The 12,754-nt window shown below is 33.2% G+C and overlaps 1 protein-coding gene across 2 annotated transcripts; it reads left to right on the forward strand.

The window, feature by feature from the left end:
* Window positions 1-2,219: 2,219 nt before the first annotated feature.
* Window positions 2,220-12,351, forward strand: LOC117104636 (altered inheritance of mitochondria protein 3-like). 2 transcript variants are annotated; one of them, XM_033245509.1, is made up of 6 exons: window positions 2,229-2,296; window positions 3,464-3,504; window positions 4,149-4,203; window positions 4,363-4,406; window positions 6,130-6,225; window positions 8,543-12,351. In XM_033245509.1, exons 1-6 carry the CDS (start codon window positions 2,257-2,259, stop codon window positions 8,684-8,686), a joined length of 420 nt encoding a protein of 139 aa, XP_033101400.1. In that variant the 5' UTR covers window positions 2,229-2,256; the 3' UTR covers window positions 8,687-12,351. The 2 variants fall into 2 exon arrangements, with proteins under 2 accessions (XP_033101401.1, XP_033101400.1); XM_033245510.1 differs by lacking the exon at window positions 6,130-6,225 and having other exon boundaries at window positions 2,220-2,296.
* Window positions 12,352-12,754: the final 403 nt, after the last annotated feature.

Genomic DNA, 12,754 nt, shown 5'->3' on the forward strand with positions numbered 1-12,754 from the left:
ATGTAGTTTATAATTGAATATAAGTCTGAAAATTGAATTTGTGATAGTATGAACTAGGGCAGTAGTTTGATTAAACACAAGTAAAGTGTAAGTTATTTTGTTTTATTTTTATATTTATTTATTGGGAAATTTGTATTTACTTATATATTTATTCATTTAATTTTATTTTCTATATAGTTTATAATTGAGTAAGGTTTGAAATTGAATTTGTGAATGTATGAAATAGGGCAGTACTTTATTGATTACATATTCTTTATTTTAACTAAAACATGTTAACCGATGCACGGTGGAAAGCTGGCTTCGACGTGGAAAGTTTATAAATTTGTTGTTTTTTAAAATAATAATTTTAAGGAATCTTAATTTAGAATCCAGTAATGAGATGTTATATAATACAAATTACAAATTGCACTTGAAAATAAAAGTTACTGTCAAAGTAGAATTCACAGACTCGGTGGTGATATCAATGATAATACCCATATAGTAAAAAAAAATCAAATGTAACAGACATTGCGAAGTACCCAAAATTAATAAAATAAAAACTAACACCATAAAACGAATGGCACGCATAGACTAATAATTGACGGCTGTACTCGCAACTAGTATCAGATTGTCAATGCCACAGTAAAGATCAAAGGACTGTACGCACGCGCTATGTTCGAGAGCGGAGATGTGCGTCCTTTTGTTGAATTACCTTGCTAGAACACCATTCATTGTTTGATGATTGTCACAACAGTTCATATTTCTTGGTATACTTAAAACAAGATTTTTTGCACTTCAAACAAGCTGTTGAACATGACAAAGGTTACAACAATGGTAATGATGATGCTTGATGGTGATTGTGGTGATGGTGAGTTTGTGGTGGTAATGATAGCAATGATGATGGTGGTGACAACATGACGATGAAGGTGTGAAGTTACTATTAACCTGACTTGGAATGTAATGAATCATTGAGGTTTTTTGCTGATGGATGGAAAAGAATGTTGGAAAAATGCCTTGTATTTGCATCTTTCTTATTGTTTGCATGTTTGATGAAATGACAATGAAAGCCAGGCTCTAGAAGAAAAAAAAACACTGATTTTTTTTGATTTTTTTTTTTGAAATAGAAAACAATAGACTCAATACAATGGCAATACATTAAATCTGAATTTACTAATTTAGTTTGTTCTTTTTAAATTCTTAATATTCTGAAAATGCAATTAAGATTAATCTTTAATTTTGTTTTTAAAATAAATTATTTCATTTAGCATGGTGCAAACTATACTTTACAACACATTTTCCTCTTATTTTGATATCATAATTAACAAAAATTGCTAATCATGTTTTGTTGATAAAATAACATTAACGTAATTAATAAATATTATTTTATTTATTTGAGAAGCAAATATATATGAATGCATTTAAATTTTTTCTTTCCCATTGATTTTTTTTTTCTGTATTCTGTTTGGAGTGAAAGACACTATTGTTCTAGTAATATAGTTCTCTATTTTTAATATTAATTTACAATAAGTTACAATAAAAGAAGATTGGGGTAGTTACTTCAATTGTCTGAAACATTTGGAAGGAAAATTAGGTGGAAAAAAATGGAAAAAATATTAACAAAATATAGTATATATTTTTGTATCACACCATCTTAAATTTATTCACATTTACTCGCGTACTAATAGTTTTAAATTTTACTTGTTTAATAACTTTCCAAGAGTTTGGGATAAACTTCCCGCTGATGTTTCGAGATGAACTTGTTTTTGGAATTGAATCTTTTATCAGAATTTTAAAACTATTTTATGCTAAGCAATAATTCTTTTTTAATTTTTCGTCTCAAATTTTACCATTGTAAAACAAACTTTTTAGCTTTTGTTTTTCGCTGCAATTTTGACCGATTTCACTGATGGTTTTGTACATACTGTATATATTTTTTAATTTAAATTTTATTGATTGGCCTATTTTACTTGAATATTTTATGCTAATTTAATTTATGTTCTCATTGGCATCAGAGAGCCACTAGACAGTGATTCAGTTCACTTTTTGGCAATCCTGTCCGCCCAACTGAGTGTTGTTTTTTGCTCTCTGTTATCTTGTGTTTGTCAATTTTAATGTTTTTTGGACAAAATAAATGAAATGAAATTCAAATTAATCAAAAATCTTGCATGTATTATGCATGTATCAGACAGGGAATGTCCATTGCATGATGGGAACTTTCGCTGAAACCGTGATGCAAAGTAATTTTACCTCTGACCTGTTTCAGAAAAGGAAAGAGCAATGTCTTGTGTGGAGGGTCTACGGGCTCGAGCAGACGACGGTACAAATAAGTTTATTGAAAATTTATTATAATTAAATAATAATTATTATAATTATATATACCGTACATACCCATTTGCTATTGCACCATATGAGTATATCTTGAACAATTTTAATTGAATTTAATAATGATGATTTATTTTTGGATTGATGAGATTTAGACATTTGTTTCTATTAAGCTTTCACTAATTAGTCTGCATTTGATTTTCAAAATCGGGTATTCACTTCGCGCGACAGTTGTTGGCCGACACGATTCCATCGAGAATGCAGTGACGCAACATGCGTGCAACAGATAGTTTTTAATTTACAATTCGTTTAGCCTGCCACTGACAATCATCAGATGATGTTACGTCATCTAACGCTCATAGGAAGCAGAGTAGGCTTTTTTAAGGCAGATGGTTCTGTGAGTCAGTGAGCGTGCAGCTTTTTGTACAGTCTCAGAAACTTTACAACCATATGCTGCTGAAAGTAGGGGAATTGAATTTGGTTCGCTGGAGGGCATCAATTTTTTTGTGGCATGATTATGGTTTTCCTTCACTTCAAACTTTTCACTCTATTATTCATTCAGGTTTATTTCATTAATGTGATATTTTCCCATGTTTAAATGGATCATAACTTAGAATCTTTCTGCCATTAAAATCCTAAAAAATAATCGATCAACAATCAAGGAGACGTAGATCAAAACAGATCAGTTTTTTTCACTGATTTATAGTGCACAAGGAGACAAAACATACACTGTAGAGTGACTAATGGTGAAAGCTAGGTACAGAAGTGAGAGACTAGGGCAAGGAAAGATGGATGCATGTTAATTTATTTTAAAAATCTGTTTTTGTACAGTGCTTTGGTCTCTTGGAAAAGCGCTCTATAAATCCTAATAATAATAATAGCAGAGAGAAGGGGAGCGTTAGATGCCTAATAGATATATTATGGAAGATGATGAACACTGATTTTATCAGGTACTGTAGTACTTCAAGATAAATGGAATCTATGTGTGTAAAGTGATATTTATTCTGTTACTACAGTAGTTGTTCAATATGCTAAAATGTTTATGTATATATCTTGACTTTGACATACACATGCGCTAGTAAAATAATATCTTATTGGTAAAATACAACAAAACAATAGTTAGATATTTATTTTTAATGATTTATTATTTATTTTGTTTTAGGTAGTCCAAAGCTGCCAATATTACATGACACACAGCAAGGGGTAAATATCATTACAATTTTTGTGTTGTATTTTGATTGTTTGATTTTTATAATTATTATATTTTAATGATATGAATATTTATACTTTAACTGCCAATAAGACATGACTTTAAACAATTCAGATTGACTGACATTCCCAACAGAAATTCTTAAATTTATTGCTTCAAAGAGTAAATATTTCAAATATATTCAACATTTACAAAACAAATTAGTACTGTAATAATTAATTTATAAGCTTTTAATACACCATGTGGCATATGATAAAAATCTCAATTTAGTATTTGGAATTTGGTTTTGAGAAGGACCGTTTGGATTGTAGTGTCCCAACATTTCGGTTAGTATACTACAGTATAAAACTTATCAGGGAAAGGATAATGAAAAGTTGTAAGGATGGCCTTATATAAAGCTGGTGAAGGTTTAAGATTTAGTGCTATTTCTGTTATTGTAACTCAATCTGTTAAAAAAGATAAAATTATAAAATGTTTTACCTGACAATTCTTTAGTATTATTTATTTATGCATCTATTAATAATAGTTGAAGAATATCTATTTCTTTTTCCGAATTTGCCTACAAAGCTAATAACCATGTTTATTCTTGAATTTTAATAAATGGTAATGGATCTAATGAATATTCATTTTTATTCAGCTTCAGCCTGATAGTAAACCTGGATCAAGACCATCTAGCACAGCAAGTTCACATAGTAAGTTTACTTTAAGAACTGTCCAATCACAATATAGCTTATTCACTTGTAACAAGAATTAACCAATGACATGCCAGCTTATCCTAAGCTAATGAATGTAGTGATTTGGTACAGCTTATCCAATTGGTCCATAACTACAAACATTTTTATGTTTCACAGGTCGTGCAAGCACATGCAGTAGGGATAGCTCAATATTTGAGGAGGTATGAAATTGAAATCTTCAAAAAGTTTAATCTAACTTGTGTTATTAAAAATACATAGTGTATACTACGTTACTTTGATAGCATTTTATTATTATTTTTGGTTGGCTCAATTTAAGTAATAATAGAAATTATATGACCAAGTAATGGCTAAGTAAACTATTCAATCTCTTGTGGGGCTGAGGTAGTCTAGACCCCAGCCTGTGAGAGTCCCTCTTTGGGCCTCCCATATCTCAAATTCATGGATCTGCCATTGTGTATATATTTGTTGCAGACATATCTGATAATCAGTAGTATATATTTGTATGTCAGATTTTTGTATGATCATACATTGTTAAGATCTTTTTTAATGACACTATAGTTTTGTCAACATTATCACTTTGTCATCAACCATATTCAACATTGAACGACATTCAATTTTCTAGCTCTACATTGTAGATAAATACTATCTATTCCTATACTAAAAAAGGTTGATTAGTTATTAGCAAAAAATTAGTTTCTACTTTAAAGGTGAATGAAGATAACATTCTAGCTTTGATATAAATTATAACCAAATTAACTAATATTGATATAACAATAATAAAAAAAAATGGTGGTAGGCGGATAGTAGCAGTGCTGTTTTTTTTTTCCTACCTTGTGGAAGTTAGGCCAGGCTTAAGTACATTGCCTCCCATTGTTGTTGGGTAAAGGGTAGCCTTAGATGCATTTAGTCTATGCCATTTGCTTTTAAGGATATTTGCCCAGAACCACCAGTTATAGAGCCTAAAGTGCCTCTTAATCTAGGTTCGCCTCTTAATCTAGGATCTCCCCAGTGGCGTAACCAAGTGGGTTTTCATGGAGCCTGAGAACCCCACCCCCTTTTTTTGTTCAATCATGAAAAAAATAAGTCAACTAATGGAAATAAATGACAAAGTAACTTTCTTTAGACATTTAAAACAACCAATTTATGGTGTAGCCATAGCCATTGATGTGCTCTGTCCCTATTCTTTTGCCTTGTGTGCAGTTCATTGGATGTAATATTTCTATTCAGCACCCCCATTTTCAAAATCTTGGATATGTCACTGCTAAAACTTAAAAAAAAAAAAAAAAATGTTTTTTTTTTTTTCACACAAATAATAATACAAAGGCACTGTTTTAGTGGCTTGCTTGTTCGCCAGTATAAATGATGGTAAGCAAAAAGCTGAGTGGCCAAGCAGTAAGGCTAACTGCAGCCTTAACATCGGTGCTGGTTCCAGCCACTACTCGCACAGGGTTAGGTTGATATAAGGACTTAAAATAGAGGTCCTGTGTACACATTTGGCTTGTGTGCACTTGAAATAACCCATCTTTCGGAAGAGTTGGGGTTCACATTGTGGAATGATATGAATCTGAATCTACAAGTGCCTCTTTACTGCGTCTAGGTGGTCACGGGCCACGCCCATACACAATTCAGCACAGTGATGGTGGGGGTTGTGGGTTTTTCTCCTACCTTTATAAACTGTTGCCATTTTAAATTGTCCATTTGAACCTCTCAAAAGTTTTTTTTTTTATTTTTTAATACAGTAACATTAAAATCAATCAAATATTTTTTAATAGTTTAATTGATTAATAAGTAAATACCAATTTAATAATTAAGTAATCAACAAATACTGATAAATGCGAAAATTTTAATGGAATAATTTTCTACCGATGTTTGGATAAATACACAAATGACTTAATTTAAAATTTGCGATGGTTCTGGTTCTAGGAAGACGTGGATTCGAGATATAGAACGATGCAAATACCACTTCCTGCTATACCACTTCCCACAATTCCAAGTGGTGAGTGGGAAGAGGATATGAGGGTAAGGTGCTTTATAATCCCCCTCCTGGTCAGAGGATTGTATATGTCACTCAAAACTAATTCTTTTTTTTTTTATAAATGTTGCTTCACAGTTCAATCACATCAAACACCTCGTAATAGTTCCTGGCACTTTTGTTTTTTTTTTTTTTGTGCTATGCATTTACTTTAAATGTAAATTTGTTCGGGTACTATTAGCTATCTGCATATAAAAACCATCTTATCTCTTCATAATATTCATGCTCATAATTTGTATGTTGGTAAATTTTGTAGAAATAAGGTAAAACTAGTTATGTATACCTTGATTATTCGGTGCTTATTTTAACAATTAATTTCACCTCATCTGCCATCCACTTCTAATCTGTTTAACTTTCCTTCTTTCAATCACCATGCATGACAGACTAGCGTAGTACCACACGACTCTAATTTAAAGCCGGGCACTCGCTGTTTTCGTACGACTGTCGCACAACGAATTCGCGACACCGTTTGATTGATAATTGTTGGTGCCAGGCCGAGCAGATCGTCATTAAAAACCATCCATTTTGCGCACGTCGTCACATTGCATCTTTTTATAGAATCGCGTCAACCAACGACCACCAGGCTCAGTGAGTGCCCGCCTTTACTCTACTCTCAGCTGCGTAGGCTGGTTTCTGCCTGGAGATGTTGTGGGTGTGAAAGGGCCTAGGTGGTGCAAAAATTTAGAATGTGGAACTAAATACCTATTCCAATAAAAAAAAAAACCTAACGATCATTTTTAGTATTTTAACCCAGTGGAACTATTTTGCCACCTTTGGGGGTGGGGAGTGTGCACCAGCCTACGCCCATATACTCCAATGACACTCCACTGCTACTAAACAAGGCTTACTCTATTACCACTACTACTAGCATCACCACCACTACCCTATGTAGCAGTACTGTACCATCGCATTGTTAAATATACCTACAGTCTTATAATTTGTATGTTATTTATCTCAGATAAATATTATTCCTTCTCTTAGGTAATTAAATAACATTTAGATAATAAATGTAATCTAAATGTATTTAAGGGTTTTGGGGTTTTTACAAATTCTTTTTAGGAGATATTCAGATTTAACTGTCAATTGGCTTTAATAACACGATGCTGCAATTGCTCACATAACAGCCTCAACTTATTCAAGATTGGAAGCTACTTCACAGCACTCTACATATTGATAGACTTTCAGGGGCAGATTTAGCGGCACCGAGCTGGCCCCAGCTCCCCTTTTGGAAAATAAAAAAAAAAAAAAGAAAAAGAAATTATTGATTGCCCAAAATACGTCAGTGGATATTACCGGTTGTCTAGAAAACAAAAATTTTGGGGGTATGTTCCCGGACCCCCCTAGGGTAGTGTTGTCCCTCAATCCACAAACCTTTTTGCCCCCTTTGGATCCACCCTTGACTATCTATCTATAAACCCTCTCCCTCGATCAAATCCTGGTGCCTGAAGTATCATTTGATGAATAATTTAATCAAATCTATTCTTGATTTGTTTTCCTGTTCATTAAATCTTAAAGAAGTTAATTAAGTGCCCAAATTAACTGTTTCGTTACATGCACCACGGTGCAAAAATAGTGTATTGTGTACTTGTAATGGTCAAAATGAAAATGTAGATATGAAAAACTCATATCTAATGGTAAACAAAATATATATAATTAAAATATCCTTCCTTCCTGGTGAATCCACATATGGTTATTTGTCAAATAATTTAAATTGAACAGTATGTATGTACTGTATGTCGGTGACAGGGCATTTCGTTGACATACAAATCCTGCTTTGCAGATGACTCAAGTGGGCTGTTATGATCGACAGGGTTTTAAACTACTACAGTAGGTCAATCTAGCAACAGGACATTGTTCTGACAAGACATTATTTCTACCAGTCTTTAATCTATTTACAGATTTTTTGATTGAAGGACCTTTCACTGATTCGTGTAATCACAGGCAAGACATTTCACCGACAAACAATTGCCTCCAAAATGAATTCTATCTGCAAAATGTTTGTGGATCTGAAGTACATTGTTTGGTCTACAAGCTCTCTGTTGACAATACATCCGTGTAGGCCTACCATATAAGTGTTTATTAGTTTTCGCTGTTGATAAGTCTGCTTGCATGCCCTCTATTGCTTTTCATGGCCTAATAACCACCTTATTATTTTTTCTTACATTTACCATATAAAATATTTAAAAATTGTATATAGCCAGTCACCAAGCTGGATATAACTATTAAAAAGTAATTAAATTTCTACAATTGGGATGATTAAAAAAATATATTAAAAATTTTACCCATTTTTTTTTTTTTCAACAGGCCAAGAGCCCTAGTAGGGATCCACCTGCCATTCCATCACGACCAGGCATTCCAGCGGATTTGCCAGACCGGTTTCCTCCACCTCCTCCAAGACCAAACAGGCCTACTCCAGCCCCTCGATCTAAGCTCAAACCAACGGATTAGAATGCAATTTATGCAAAGTTGACATTGGAAAATGATGGTACTGGTTTTCGATAGTTGTTTAAAACAATTAATAATACTTGGACAGGTGGAGCAATAGAAGTTACAGTAGACCAACTGCAGAGTTCAAATGTTGGAACAGTTTTTGCATTGCTGTTCAAAATGATGAGTAAATTAAATTCAGAAAAGCGGTTGATGTTCGGTGACATTCTGGCCAGTGTTGAAGACATTCAGCAAAAAATTTACCAAAAATTACTGGACACCGTGCACGCTGCCAACGGGAAGCAATGTAATCGGTACGTGGTTTCCTGTTTCATCAAAGATGCGTCGTTACCGTATGAAGCAAGCTAATGGAGTCTTTAGGGAATGGACTGAATGAAGCTAATATAGATTGGTGTTGAAAGATTGTTGAATTACAGCCTCAGTAAAAGTGCTGATTCTGATGATAGATACATGACTGTACTATGATATGATGGAGTTAGTGTTATGGTGGTGTTGTGATGGCATATTGTGTTGTGATGGTGGTGTGATAGTGTCTAGTGTTATGATGGTGTTATGATAGTGTCTGGTGGTATGATTATTGTTTGAAAACATCTACTGTTATGATGATGTTATTATAATGTGTAATGTTTTTATGGTGTTATAACATAAATGTTATGATGGTGTAATAGTGTCCAGTGTTTTGATAATAATAGGGTCTAGTGTTATTATGGTGGTATGATAGTGTTGAGTGTATGATGGTTGTATAATAGCATCTACTGTTGTGATTGTGTTATTTTAGTGTGTAGTGTTTTGATGGTGTTTATGATAACACAAAGTGTTATGGTGTTGGTATGGTAGTGTCCAGTGTTATGATGGTGGTATGATGACTAGTGGTATGATGGTGTTTTGTTAAGTCAGGCACACACTGTATTAAGTGACAGTCGTATGACCTTCATCCAACAAATCCACCTTTGCTCTAATTCGGTCTAACATCATCTGCTGTGTTTTTGGGGGCAGTCTGAGTGGATTGTCAAACGATTTTTTGTGCAAACCTTGTTGCAATGCATCCTCCGTGTCACCAGAGTGTGTGCCCAGCTTTTGTGTTATGATTGTGTTATAATGGTACAATAGTGTTTTGTTTGTTTGTTAGTGCGAATCTATCATACTGATGGTAATTTGCGAGTGTTACAAGTGTTGCATTGAAGTTTTATGATAGTGTTACGATGGTTTTCTTGTAGATTATACAGTGTTGATGATGTTCAGTGATGCAACATCTTTGTAGAGTGAAATAGAAAAATTATCATGTTGGTAATAATAATAATATATCTTTGTTGATATATCATGATATATATTCATTTGACCCTAATTTATGATTAAATCGTTTTCAGCATTTTTATTTTAGATTACCAAACATTAATATAACCATCAAATAGTATGATGTTTTTATTAATAAGGTTATATTTTATATAATATAAACAATGTATTGAAAGTTGTTACATGCCATATGTATAATAAGTAACACCTCGAAATACTAATACTAACCTAAGTAAGGCCTGTCACAGCTTGCTTAGGAGCTGATAAAATCAGATTATATTCAAATTTCCAAAATTATTTTCAATGTAAAAAGCAAAATGGAAATTATTTGTTAGTAATATTTATCACATTTATAATATTTACTTTTAAATTGAATATTTTAGTTGTTTTTGAGAACTAAGTACTCGAAAACAGCATGCTTTACCAGAATATTTTTGATATGCCGCTTATATTGTATTTTGTGGCAGAATGGACCTTTCCAGATCAACTAAACAAACTGACCAATCAGAACAGTGCTAGGAATACGCGCGTGTCCAACGAGCACACGACGTGTTGCCCCACAAAACGCACGTGTCCGAGAATGTTTTAACACTATCGTTTTACGGGACCTTAGCAACAATATCCAAGGGGCGGAGCTTAGCGGAATGGTTCATTGTTTTCAAATTATGTATAGAAGTCTATTTGAAATTTGTAGCCTGGTCGTTACGATGCTTCATTTTCAATCCCAGGGTTCTTCGTAAGTCTCTTAAAGAGACTTAGTTTATAAAGCATTTATTCACACTGTAATTTGTGAATGAGCTTGATGTTAGATGTGAAAAGGTATTATAAAATAGGAGATTAAAGGAGATCGTACTCGTGGGACAGTCGGACTTCTTAATTGTTGCTATTACTGTTGGAAATGCAATCATTCTGAGTACTATTTCCTATGATTGGCTGTGAGCCAATGAGTAGACACGACCTGGCGGTTAACGCGCGATTATGACGTCAATGTATTGGACTCTCTGAATGACGTAGAATACGGTAATACTTTTCATGAAAGTATTATTCTCGCGACCGCAAATGTCATTTAGTTACCATGTATTCCGTTTTTCGTCATTTTAGGATATATTTTAACTCTGGTTTCAAAGTTTGCATTTACCTGTGCGATTGCACATTAAACAATTTTTTCCACAGGTTGCTTGTGTCTTCTTTCTTTTATCATCACGTTAAACATGAACATGTACTTTTTCCTAGCAATTTCTTAAATATTTTGATTTTTGGAAGGTTTTTAATTAATATTGTCTTTTCCTAGTGAAAATATTTTAATCTGGCGTTGTATATATTCGTTATATACATAAAAAATTACAAATATTGTAAACAATTAATGACTTCGTCAGCGATTCAGCGTGTCAAATGGATGTCGACAAGCATTACACCAAAAGCGCGGATTACGTGATGATGTTCGTTTACCAATGAAAAAAATAATACTTAATATAATTAATAATTTGTTTATAATATCTTGTGGTGTTCTGTCATGATTGATTATTAAACATTGTGTTATTTTCAACGGTTACTAATCTGAAATAACTGACCATAGGATTAACTGAAATATTTATAAATAGATATCTAACATAGTTTCTTCTTATCCTGTTGAAAATAGTAAGTAAATTACAACCAAAAAAAATGTTTTTACAAGCAATTGATACGTTATATTGATCAGAATTATTGTATGTTGAGGATGTACATTCAGATTATGCATGTTACTAATTTTTAAGAAATATTAAAATGTCATTTTATGCTTTTACGAACATCCAAGAGGTTTATTGTACCGTGAAAGCAAAATCTGGCGTATCTCGGATCCAGTACAAGTCGTGAACCCATTGGAAGTTCACATTATACAGCAGTGGATCCATGACAGTTCACATTATTGTACAGTGGTGGTGTGGTGGATCCAGGATTGCATTGGCGAAATGAGTGCTGACACCCCAGAAGCAGCAAAAGCAAATTTAAATTATAATCGCGTCAATGTTTAAAGGAACGCTTGCTTCCACCCCGCCTTCCTTCCAGTCTCTCCCCGGCAGAAGCATCCTGGATCCGCCCCTGCATTAGTAACATTTTACGTATTGTATCGAGATCGTTGTAAATCTGTTTTCCCCAATTCAACTAAACTATTTTAGTTGGGAAACTGGTTATGATAAATTCGCCCGTCTAATTTACGGCATCAGTATAGTGTGTGAAAGACGTATATGAATGTGATGATATACCGTTAAGTTATTTTGCGCTAAGTTGTAAACTTCTGAATGCAAATGTTTAATCTTCAGTAGATCCTAAACACTGGAATTATAATCCGGCTTAACCAATAAACGGCATTTATTGCTTTGATCGATACTATACACCAATGTAGTCATCTGATCTTTGTCATTGTCAAATATTTTCAAGATGCTTCCCCTGAACTCTGTTTCTCTATTTTGTCCTCTGATTTTTCTCCGCGTTGAACATTTACACAAACGAAAGAATTTCATTTCCATTTTCACTGTTGGTTGTAATTTGGTTTCTTTAAGAACTCTTCAATTACATAGTGATTGACCGAGAGACTGAAAAACTCTTTCATGCACGACATCAAAACAATTAAAATATTCAATTTAAGTTTCCAACATAAAGAATACGCATTTAATTATATAGTTAAGGCCAGTAGGCCTATTTTTTGCATCATTTTACACTACATATTTTACATTACCATTTTTTCATTTGGGAGTGGACACATAATCTTTGGTCCTTCAAATTTATCCAATCTAC

This window comes from Anneissia japonica, unplaced genomic scaffold (genome assembly GCF_011630105.1).
Source record: "Anneissia japonica isolate Jap-2015-1 unplaced genomic scaffold, ASM1163010v1 scaffold287712_len2945570_cov188, whole genome shotgun sequence".
Lineage (NCBI taxonomy): Eukaryota > Metazoa > Echinodermata > Crinoidea > Comatulida > Comatulidae > Anneissia > Anneissia japonica.